Genomic DNA, 12,268 nt, shown 5'->3' on the forward strand with positions numbered 1-12,268 from the left:
ACTTCATGTTTGTCCATTCATATTCTCTTCCATTTAAATATGTGTTGTGACCCCAGCTGGTGCTGACAAGTAGCTATGGGATTGTATTTTTCCAGGTGCTGACAGCTTTCATTCTTTTATATCTCAGTAGTTAAGGTTCATATGGTGTAGAGATTTTTCCTTCGTATCTTAATTGGCCAATATTCCTAAATTTGGCATTCCCTCTGTTTTAGGTATCCTACAATTGTTGTGCTACGGGTTCTTTTATGAAGAAATATTAATTCTTTGGCTAACCTGTCATTTCATATTTCATGGCCTTTAAAATTTTTGTAAAATAATAACATCTTGTTTAGAAAAATGTACTTTATTTGTGTGATTTGGCCAAGGCTTCATTGTATACTGAAACTTCTGCAGTGCAGACCAGTATATGTTCTTGTGCTTATCCACAAAATATCTTACAAGTAACTTTTTCTATATTTGTAATGCTTTAAATGTTTTATAGTAAGTACTGTTTGTTCTGTGCTAAGAAAAATAGTTCAGGTTCTAGTGATTTGCATAGTATCACATTACTTCAGTAATTTTGATTGGCATATGAAAGCATTACTGCAGAGTCATTTGGGTACATCTGTACTTGTGAACTTGGAATTCCACTGAAATTAGTTCTAGGTAATTCTTTTAGCAGCAGGTAGGTGCTTGAATCAAAACAAAACACCAAAACAACAACAAAAAACCATAACAAATTCCTACTTGCTATCCATAAAGGGTGCTCTTTAGACAAAGGGTGTCAAACTTATTTTGTGGAAAGGGCTGAGTTACATCTTTGACTTTTGTCCATGGACTGAGGCTACAAAGTTAGGGCCATATGCTGTCTTTCAATTTATAGCAGATATCCCATTGCTAGAGAGTGTCCATTTTTGACTTTACTGTTGTATTCAGCATCACTCAGTGGGAAAATATTATTATGGGCACTTGTATAGAATACTGTTTCTGTCCTTTGTTTATTTGGCCATTTGTGCATATATGATTGTTGTAAATCCATGCACAAATTAAGAATTGGTTATCATGACAAACCTAAACCCTCAGTGAAGATGGAGATGGATAAATGACAACTCGGTAGTTATAACGGGACAAAACAACATTAGTTAAAGTTTGGAAGATTTTCTTTATAGTTTTAAATACAAAACATTTAAAAAAATGAATTTTCATTCTGCAGATTCTTTATCTGTAATGGGACCACATGCATATCAAATGGGCTCAGTTTGATTTTCCTGATTTAGACAGTTCTGTTTCATCTGTGACATTTTACATGGTTATAGTCTTTGCTGGTGCAATATGTGCAGTCTAACAAGATCTGTTATGGCATACGAAGCAAAAGTATGGATAAATGAGTAACTGTACAAAGTATTGAGCTAATCAGTGCCCAAAAATGTATTTATGGAAAGCATACTTATGTGTTGGAAGAGGTTTTCGTGTGCTGTTTTAAGATTGAGTAGGTTAAACAAAACCGGTCAGTGAGAAATAATCTTTAATTCTTGCAGTTTTCCACAACTGTACTTACTTTTGGTTAATATGCCATGTAGTGTGGAGGGGGGAGTTCCCATAAACAGTATTTACATGAGACTATGGCTATCTATGAAACCTTTCTGTGCATGTGTTTTTTTTTCCCTAACAGCTCAGTTTGGAGACTATAACTCTTCAGTACATCTTTCAGGATATCTCTCAAATTATTGCTTCATACCAGATCAGAACGAAGATTTTTTAACCAAAGTAGAATCACTACATGAACAGCACAGGTAAGCACATACTTTTAATATCTTTCCCATTCCCTCTCCTTCCCCTCCACCTCATGAGTTTGAAAATTTGGGAGTGGAGGGAAGGTTAATGTTCCTGAAAGTTTAATCTGGTGAATGTTACATTGATATTGTTTTTAATAAGCTTAAGCGTTCTGATTTTGAAATATATGTATTCAAAACGTATGTACGAAGGAATGTAGCATAAGTTAATTTTAAAAACAAATCTTGATATAAAATCAGTGGCTCAATTAAAGTATAATAAATTAATGTTGGTGTCAGGTAGACATTGAGGGGATTTCTTTGAGAGCTCCTTTTTAGAGGCCTTTGGACCATGATCAGAATCCTGTGGGATTCTCATCAGGCTATGGAAAGCATGAATAATTTATGGGTTTTCTGTTTAAGAGAGAAAAGGTGGTAGCTAATTACAGCTGTCCAGATATGTCATTTTAATGTTTTGTATCATTATGGCTGTTATTAGTCAAAAAATGCATTGGGTATGCATGTATTCTGTGGCTAGATTTCTTGATTCTTTTGACATATCTGCTGAAGTTTGCTGTGTGGGATAAGTGGGGAAACATTTTTATTGACTATATGTATGTTACTAACACAGCTAGTACTGTATTGATAGTTATTAAAGGCATTAGCAAATGTTTGACTAGAGTGAAGTTAGAATTCTAATTTACATTGACTTCTTTTTGTTTTCATAACTTGTTTAGATTACTTTTGAGATGAAATTTTCCATTTTTGTTTTAATCTCAGAGATGCGTTGAATGGATTTTAATGTGTGATGGTTGAGATTTGCTATCAGGATTGAGTATCTTTAAGGGAAGTCTGTTGGTCAGGAGTCAGGAAAGGATATTTTCAGGACAGTAGTTAACTTCTGTGCTACATTATGCATAGTACTTTGTATTTCTATTTTAAAGTTTTCTCCTTTAGACTGCAACACACAGGAAAAAAAACGCTACAATATCTCTTTAATTTTCTGACTACTTAAAGTTCATCTAAAATCAGATTTAAAATTTGGCTTACTTTTTAATCTTTGTCCTTTTTCATAACACATACTTCAAATTGAACTAAATTATAATTAAGTTCAGTCTTCTAGGCAAAAATAAAAAATGTGAAGGTCCTTCAAAAATAAAAATTTGAATCTATCTGTCACTTTTTACCCTTTTAATTGTGCGTTGCTTGTTTGGTGAGGTGTAACTAACAAGCATTAGTTGGGTGGGAAGGTATTTAATTCACTTTAAGTGAAAAAAGAACTCTTGCATCCATTGAATATTAGTGACTTAGATGAAGATGGATAACACTAAAGGAAAATTGGTCCTCGCATATAGAAGGAATCTTCTAGACTGTGATGGGTGGATTGAATTAACTGGACCACAAAGGCCACAGAAGGAGATATGATAAAGATCTTGGTGTCTTCCAGTCTTCTACCATAGAAGCATCACAGCCCCTGTACGTTGCTTCTGTACCACAGGGAACAGCTTTTTCACAGCAGCTCTTCTCTTAGTTCAAGGATCTAGGCCGTAGACCCAAGGGTTCTGGCAGTTCCTCTTTGGTACTGTTCTGCACTTTGTCTACTCCCTCCCCTATTGACATCTCCAGGCCCTTGGCATGGAATGTTGGGAGTAGTCAGACAGCCAAACCCTGGGCACAAGTGAGGTAACACCCAAACTGTAAGGGGCTATTGGCTCTCCCTGTCAAAGGCAACTGCTAATCAGGGCTGTTGTTCACTTTGAGTGGACAAGCTGAAGCTGACTCCTCCCATCCCTGCTGGCAGTCTGTACCAAAAATGTGGGGTTACTGGTGTGGCTAGAAACCTGCATACTGGGTGCAGATATAAGTAAGTTAATTGAAAATGGTGGGGGACTGTTAGAAATCACTCTTGCCAGTGGAGGATTGTGAAGGGGCACTGAATGGATGGGTTGAAGTCAAATCCTCACCACAGACAGCTGTCGTCTTTTCAGTGAATGGACAGTATGGATATGGATAAAGATGGGGCCTGTGAGAAAAGAGATTCCTTTTTCTCCTCAGACTCCTCTCTGAGTACTTAAATACTGGAGTCAGGTGTTTGTGATGCTTATTTGTAATAGGTGATGGTAATTAACTCACAGGTACACCAAAATACAGATAATCAAGGAGTTTAACTGCCTCATTTGAAGCAATCAGATGTTGATAATTGAGGAGACAATCCATGGGAAGATTTGCCTACTAAAGAACCTCATACTTCCTAATGGGCCTAATCCCTCCTTTGAAACCTTCTGCTTGGGGGTTAAGGCCAATGAGACCTTCATGAAGGGTCTGACTATTCCACATCTGCTTAGTGTGGTATTTCTTGCATCCTCCTTGGAAGTATCTGGTGATTGCCAGTGTCTGAGACAGGATACTACATTAGCTAGACCAAGGATCTGATCCACTAAAGCAATTCCTGTATCCTAAGTGGAGTCCATTAGAAGGAAAAATATATAAAGGTTTTTTTTTCCCATCCTTTAGGGTCCCTGGGGAATTATGTTTATTTGGTATGATAGACTGTCTAATCTGACATGAGTTAGCAAAATCTGCCGTAGGCCATACGTAATTCCTAGACCAGATTGTCCCCTTTAAATTCTGTCCCTTTATAGGGATTGCAGGACTGCACTGTAAACAGCCATGTCCTGCTTTATCTCTTTCAGGTTTCCCGTTTGAGTTATTGCCTTCAATAGTCCTAAAAGAGGAACTGATGGAATGATAAGGTCACACAAAGATGCTACAAACTTGACAAACTCATGCACAGTGCGGTTTCTGACCCAAGACCTTCATATCTCTCTCCATTGCACTGCCATAGCTGGGAGAGAGATTGAGTCCAGCTCACAGAAGTGCACCTCAGTCTCCTGAATACACTTGTTCTAGACACTGGTGTGTGCACACTATCTGCTAGGAAAGCTGTTGACACCATAACTAATTGATAATGCTGCAGATGTTCAGGAATCTTGGCTGTCCTTTATTTCAGCTCACACGAAAAATTCTAAATCTACAAAAAGATTTCTCCTCTATGTAGATATGTGATTTTTATAACAAGGTTTTCTGATCATTCTTTATTTTGTACCATAGTAGCTAGGAGAGCCAGCTGACTGTGATCGTAAGAGGTGGACATCATCTCTGGAATCCACCTGATCCAAATTGGTAACATGCTTTTGGGGTAGTTAGACAAAATTGTTAAGAAAGTAGCCAAGTTTGATAAGCAATCTTGAGGAAACACTTTAACCCTAGGGCAAAAGCTACAGGAACTACAGTTCTGTTTTGGGGTAACATATGCTATCTGTACCCAGCATGAGGGGTTCCAGACACATCACTAACTCTTGGTTTTGGGTATGGACTGCCAGGAGTGTTGGGAGGAGATATGAGGAGTAGTTTCAGCTTGTCCACTAAACATGCTGACAAGCTGTCTCTGGTTAGGTGACCAAACATTTCTCTTCACTGGAGCAGGTGGGAATTTTATGCTTGTCCTCTGACTCCTCCTTTGATTTTTCTGGACACCTACAGGTTTCATGCAGGTTATGTACACAGACTCATGATTAAATTCTGTTGTTTAGTTTAGGGCTTATGATACTACATCTGCTGCTTTTCTGTAGGCATACGGTGTGTGTTTTCCTCCACCGTAGGAGAATTAAGGCCCTTATCAACATTTTTCAAATGCAGTAGATAGGATTCATAAACACACAGACTTCAGTTCTTAATTTTCTATATTAACCAACTGTCAGATAAGTAAATGAATGTGATTTCTCTCTACTGTTCCAACATAGTAGATGTGTTGGGTTGCAGTCATAGGATGCAGACATTTCCAAGACTTTTCCTATTCCAGGCAATGTTCAAAGAACAGTGTCCTTTTGGCAAGTTCCTAGATGCAGCAGTCAGTGGAACTGCAGTTCTGAGTAAACTACCTGGACCTCAGGAAAGAATGGTGGATAGTTATGATTATACCCTTTGATATATGTCATCCTCTCAAGTCACTGTTTCCTAGTGTTGTCACAGTGATCAGAGAAAGACATAGTCAATGTAAGCCACTTCATTCTTTTTTGACATTGTTGGCCCTGGTTTTCCTGGATGGAGATGTCTTTAAGTCCTGCTATAGATCTGTTGTTGCCGTGGTCAGTGTAGTGGCCACTTCCAGGCAGACTAACGGACATATTTCATGGCATGGAATTTGAGAGAATGGATGTGAGGGTTTATATTGAGCATCTGCTAGATGGCCTCCTTTGATTCAGGGGGAGGGATAGCTCAGTGGTTTGTGCATTGGCCTCCTAAACCCAGGGTTGTGAGTTGAATCCTTGAGGGGGCCATTTAGGGATCTGGGGCAAAAATTGGGAATTGGTCCTGCTTTGAGCAGGGGGTTGGACTAGATGACCTCCTGAGGTCCCCTCCAACCCTGATATTCTATGATACTATGATTTAGGAAGGATTTTACATTTAGAGCAGCTGTTCTCAAACTGTGGGTCAGGATTCCAAAGTGAGTCACGACCCCGTTTTAATGGGGTTGCCAGGGCTGGTGTTAGACTTTCTGGGGCATGGGACTGAAGTCCAAGGGTTTCAGTCCCCCCCCCCCCCCCCGGGGCAGCGGGGCTTGGACTCACGCTTTGGCCCCCGTGCCTGAGGTGGCAGGGCTTGTGCGGGCTCAGGCTCTCTTCTCTCCCCCCCCGCCCCGATCATGTAGAAATTTTTGTTTTCAGAAGGGGGTTGCGGTGCAATGAAGCTTGAGAACCCCCTGATCTAGAGTTACTACTGCATCTGGAAAGTCGTCTTAACCTGGTTTTCTTACTATAGCTGTAAGGCCATGTCAGTTTCTTACAATTCCTGATTCCAGGTCATTCGATAGCTTCATTAGCCTCAGGACTCTCAAATCAAGGTACCTCACTCAACTGCCTTCAGAAGTTCATCTGGCAAATAGTTGGCTTTTTCTCCTCTCATCCCTAGATCCTTTAGGGCAGTAACTAAGTTGGACTTGGCTTCCTTCATCATTATACTTCCTTTTGATGAAGTGGGCTGTAGCCCACGAAAGCTTATGCTCAAATAAATTTGTTAGTCTCTAGGGTGCCACAAGTACTCCTGTTCTTTTTGCGGATATAGACTAACACGGCTGCTACTCTGAAACCTTTACCAGGATGTAACTCTTAGTTTGTTTTGCCTTAAATGCATTGAGTTTCAGAAGGTCAGATGGTGACACCTGATACCTACAGATCAAATTATTTCCAATTAGGAAATTTCATGTCTTGTTCCTCTCCTATGCTGGGAAGAACAAAGGTGTGAAAGCTTCAAAGCCAACATATCCCAGTAGTTCAGGTTAGCAAATATAGAAGCTTACAAGAAGACTGGGGGAAAACCTCTTCCAAATCTTGCAGCACATTCATCAAGGTCTGTTACCACATCTCTGGCAAAAACAAATAGAAGGTTTTATGAGGAAATTTGCAGAGTGGCTTTCTGACCATTTCTTTTTTAAAGTAGATGTAATTTCTTCAGATCTTGCTTTTTTGGTTGCTGGGTTTTACAGTCTGCTTTTCTTTAATTGTCTTCCTTTTATTCTGCTCTTCCTCTGCTTATTCTTTGGGGGAGGCTGCTTGCTACTTTCAGCTAATCACCAGACTGGAGCACAAGCATGACTGTGTGTGAGAATAGCAATTGGTCTGAAATCTTTTCCACCTCTGTGAATAGTTATGCTCTATGTTTTTAGTTATTTAAAGGTTCAGACTTTGAAAGTTGCTTCTGTTTTCCAGAAGCTGGGAATGAGTGAAAGGGAATGGATCACTTGATGATTACCTGTTCTGTTCATTCCCTCTGGGGCACCTGGCACTGGCCACTGTTGGAAGTCAGGATACTGGGCTAGATGGACCTTTGGTCTGACCCAGTATGGCCATTCTTATGCTCAGATGGGGCTGTGATACAATTCCCTGGATTATATAGGAGGAGTCTAGAAGGAGCTAAAATACTGAATCTTTTAGCTGCTTCTGTGGTATTTGCAGGTATGATTAATCTGGCGGCCTCCAGATTACAGGATTCTTCTGTTTTGAAAAGAAACATTTGTAATAAGTTAAAATAGTCAAGTCAGTAAGCTTAATTTCTTGTTCTAACTTAATGTAGTTAAAATTAATAACTTTTTTGTTTTTTCCTTTTAGTGGTCTCAAGCAATCTGAAGCAGAGTCCTGCTATATAAACATAGCACGAACCCTTGAATTCTATGGAGTAGAATTACACAGTGGTAGAGTATGTTTACGTTGTCATTTTTTGCTTGGAAAAATAATTGAATTTATGAATACTATTTTTAAGACAAGAGTCTTTCATTAACAGTGAAAACAGTAGCACTTCAGTATTGGCTGCACTGTATTTTGTTTTCAACTTAATTTGTAGTATATTTCTCAACTTTGCATTTGACATAAAAACATCTCCAGTTTTGTCAGTAAATTAAATTGAATTTATAGAATAGTTTTCCCCCTCATTTGACGACATTCTGTCTTTGATACTGTGCAAGATTTTAGAGAACAAAATATTTGCTTGAAGGGGGAAAGTAAACTAGATTCGTGTGTGTTAAGTACTGGGAAAATAAGTGGCTATTTTAGTGGCATGGCTGGCAGAAGTCTTCAGTATCACTTTGTGTTCTAATGCATCCTTAAGAATCCTGACCCTTTACTTCTTCAGTATATTCTTTCACCCCTAAATCTAAGTCTTGGGTCTCCAGCTACTAACATGCAAAAATACAAAGGATGGGTCTGAAAATGATTATAGATGGGCACCATAATGGGTAGTTTTCTCAAGAGAGAGGTCTTCTGTCCTAGCGTGCCAAATAGGTCACATGATGGCATACCGAAGTCTAATTGCACCTTTATTTTGTGTAATATAAATGGTGAGCTCTCCTCAATGTGATTTCATTGTGCTCTTCCTCTTGTTGCTATGTCTCAGTTACTGCCATAGTTGGTCATATTGTGGAACAAGAACGTCTCTTAGCAGAGCTTATGCAGTTATTTTCCTGATAAAACATTGCTGCTGTCCTGTCATAGGTGAGTGATGTATTGGGATTGACAGGACTTTCATTCTGATGCTCCCTATAAGTGAGACCATATTGGAGACCACAAAGGTATTGTGGCAAATGCCATCATCTTTGCCTCCAATAGCTAAGAGGGCTGAGTGGAGATACCATGTTCCTTCCTGGGGATTTGAACATTTCTACACACAGCCCTTCCCGGGGTCCTTGGTGGTTTTGGCACTAAATGAAAGGAATGTCAAGGACAACCTTCTTCCACCCCAAAGGGAGGCAAAGAAATTAGATCTTGTAGGTGGAAAAATGTATTGCACTGCTGGCCTGCAGTGTTATATTGTGAACCAGCAAGCCCTGATGACTACATACGATTTCTCCCTCTGAGATGATGTCCTTAAATGCATGTAAAAATTGCCAGAGGATGCCAGACAGGAGTTTCTGGCAGTACTGAAAGAGGGCAATATGGCTGCCAGGACGTCTCTTCAGGCTGCACTGGATGGGACAGATACTGCAGTCAGAGCCATGACATCTACAGTAGTGATGCACAGGTGCTCATGGCTCTAATTGTTGGTTTTTCCACAGGAGGGCCAGCATATTATACATGGTCTACCCTTTGAGGGTCCAACTCTTCTTTTGCAGCACACTGATGAGAAACTTCACAGTCTGAAGGACTTGAGGGCTAAGTTGAAGTCTTCAGGAATTTACACCCCATACCCTAAAAAGAAACCGATCCTCCCTCAGTCATTCCAGCTTTGTCACCTATTCATGGCTAGACATTCTGACCAGTCCAGAAAGATGGGGAAGAATCACAGGAGGAGGAATCTGCATTTTTCTTCCTCTTGGACTGTTTCCAGGCAGCCTGGAAATGCCAAGCAGTCTGTTTGATTGCCATATTGAGGGCAGTTTACCAGTCTGCATTACACCAGTTTCTCCCACCCATTTTTTCGAGCAGGTTGTCTAACTTCCTGTGTGCTTAGGCGCATATTACCACAGATCAATGGGTTCCAAGCCCTATGAAACTTGGATACACTCTTCAGTTTATTTCAGTTCCTCCCCCTTCCTCATCTCTCTTCAAAAACCCACTCTCACAAGGCTGTCCTCATTCAAGAGATGAAGTCTCTTTTCTGTTTAGGAGCTACAGATGAGGTTCCTCCTCTGCACAAAGGGAAAGGGCTTTATTCACACTACTTCCTGATTCCAAAGGCACAGGAGAGTCTCGGAGCCATATAAGATCTACAAGAGCTGAATAAACGTATAAAGAAAATAAGGTTTTGTATGGTCACTCTAGTCTCCATTATTCCCTCCCTTGATCCCAGTGACTAGTACACTGCCCTTGACTTGAGTGATGCATATTTTCATGTGGCTATCTGTCAAAGCCGCACGGGATTCCTAAAATTTCTAGTCAACACCCAGGATCAGTTTACATTCCTACCATTTGATCTATACACGGCCCTGTGAGTAATTACAAAATGCGTAGTGGTGGTGGTGGCTGTGTTTCTAAAGAAAACGGATACAAGTACTTCCATACCTGGATGACTGGCCAGTAAAGGGTTAGCCCAAGAGACAGGTAAAATGAAGTATGGCCAAGATCCGGTCCCTCTTCAGAGTTTTGGATTTGCTGACCAATGAGGAGAAGTCAGTCTCTAGATGATCGACTTCAAAGGAGCAGTCCTGAAAACCAGATTTCAGATAATGTTAACCATTTCTTCAGATCTAAAAGCCCATCCAGTCATGACTGTAAGGAACTGTCTCAGACTTGTGGAGCATATAGCTTCCTGCACATATATATTTGGGCATGACAGACTTCATTTCACGATCGTGCAGAGATGAGTAAGCTCAGTATGCTCCCCAACCTGCCACCCGTTAGACATGCTGGCTTGAGTGCCTACAGGAATGTTAGCCTCTTTGGATTGGTGGATGGATCCAACCAATATGTGTATTGGAGTTTCTTTGCTACTCCCCTACATGCACTGATTCTGGTTATGGATGTTTCTTCTCTAGGTTGGGGCGGGGGCTCTCCTGGGGCAATGGTTCTCATCAAGTGGTGCATGTACCCACAGAGTTCTTCTCGGGGGGTACATCAACTCATCTAGATATTTGCCTAGTTTTACAACAGAGCACTAGTGAAGTCAGTACAAACTAAACTTTCATACAGACAGTGATTTGTTTATACTGCTCTATATACTATACACTGAAATGTAAATACAATATTTATATTCCAGTTGATTTATTTTATAATTATATAGTAAAAATGAGAAAGTAAGCAATTTTTCAGTAATAGTGTGCTGTGACACTTTTGTATTTTTGTGTCTGATTTTGTAAGCAAGTATTTTTAAGTGAGGTGAAAGTAGGGGTACACTAGACAAATCAGACTCATGCAAAGGGTACAGTAGTGTGGAAAGGTTGAAAACCATTGACCTAGGAAATCCGAAGACTCAAGGTGTCTGTTCACAACAAGATTTAGTTCTCCGCATAAATGTGTGAAAGTTGAGGGCCATTCATCTAGCACGCTGGGCTTTCCTCCTCCCAGACAACACAGCAGCAATGTTCACTGTGAACAGACGTGGAGGGTGATGTCAGATCATCTCTGTGAAAAAGTGATACAGCTTTGGGAGATTTGTATCACCAGCGGGATTCACCTCAATGCATCTCCCCAACAGAGATTGAGAACAGTTTGGCAGACCACTTGAGCAGGTCTTTCAGCAGAGAACATGAGTGATCTCACAGGCCTGCTATAAGACTAATTTTTCAGTCATATGTGGGGCCTCACGTAGCCCTGTTTCCTGCTTGCCACAACTGGAATTGCTGACTCTTCTGTCCAAGAATCATAGAATATCAGGGTTGGAAGGAACCTCAGGAGGTCATCTAGTCCAACCCCCTGCTCAAAGCAGGACCAATCCCCAATTTTTGCCCCAGATCCCTAAATGGCCCCCTCAAGGATTGAACTCACAACCCTGGGTTTAGCAGGCCAATGCTCAAACCACCGAGCTATCCCTCCCCCCACAGAGCAGGTCACAGTCAGGGATCTCTCGCAGACGTCTTCCTCATACTCTGGAAAGACAAACTGCTGTATGCTTACCCTTCTATTCCATGCTTTCCCAGAGCATTGCTCAAGGTTGAGCAGGATCATGTTCACATAATCCTCACAGCACTGGTGTTATCTAATCAGCATTGGTTCTCTACTTTGCTGTCTCTCTCCACCAGGCCTCCCTTGACACTTCCTCCAGAATCAGACCTGATCTCACAGGACCACGGTTGCCTGCTTGATTCCAATCCTGATGCTCTTCATCTCCCAGCCTGGATGCTCCATGGTTAATGTCTCAGGAGGTGGTCTCTTTAGAGACTGTGCAAAACAAACTTTCTCCTGAATAAGAGAGAGTCTTTGACTAGGTGCACTTAATTGCTAAAATGGAAGCAGTTCTCCTCATGGTCTTAGGGAAAAGAGATTTTGCCAGTCTATGCTTTTATACATGTTCTGGACTATTTGTTCCAC

General features: G+C 40.7%; 1 protein-coding gene across 1 annotated transcript in view; it reads left to right on the top strand.

Moving 5' to 3' along the window:
* Positions 1–12,268, top strand: part of PTPN3 (protein tyrosine phosphatase non-receptor type 3) — a 192,350-nt gene that overhangs the window by 31,245 nt on the left and 148,837 nt on the right. The window contains exons 7-8 of the mRNA XM_074945195.1: positions 1,652–1,772; positions 7,919–8,006. Of these exons, the coding sequence (XP_074801296.1) occupies positions 1,652–1,772; positions 7,919–8,006 (209 nt within the window). The remainder of the gene's footprint in view (positions 1–1,651; positions 1,773–7,918; positions 8,007–12,268) is intronic.

Source organism: Natator depressus, chromosome 2 (assembly GCF_965152275.1).
Source record: "Natator depressus isolate rNatDep1 chromosome 2, rNatDep2.hap1, whole genome shotgun sequence".
In the NCBI taxonomy this organism is placed as follows: domain Eukaryota; kingdom Metazoa; phylum Chordata; order Testudines; family Cheloniidae; genus Natator; species Natator depressus.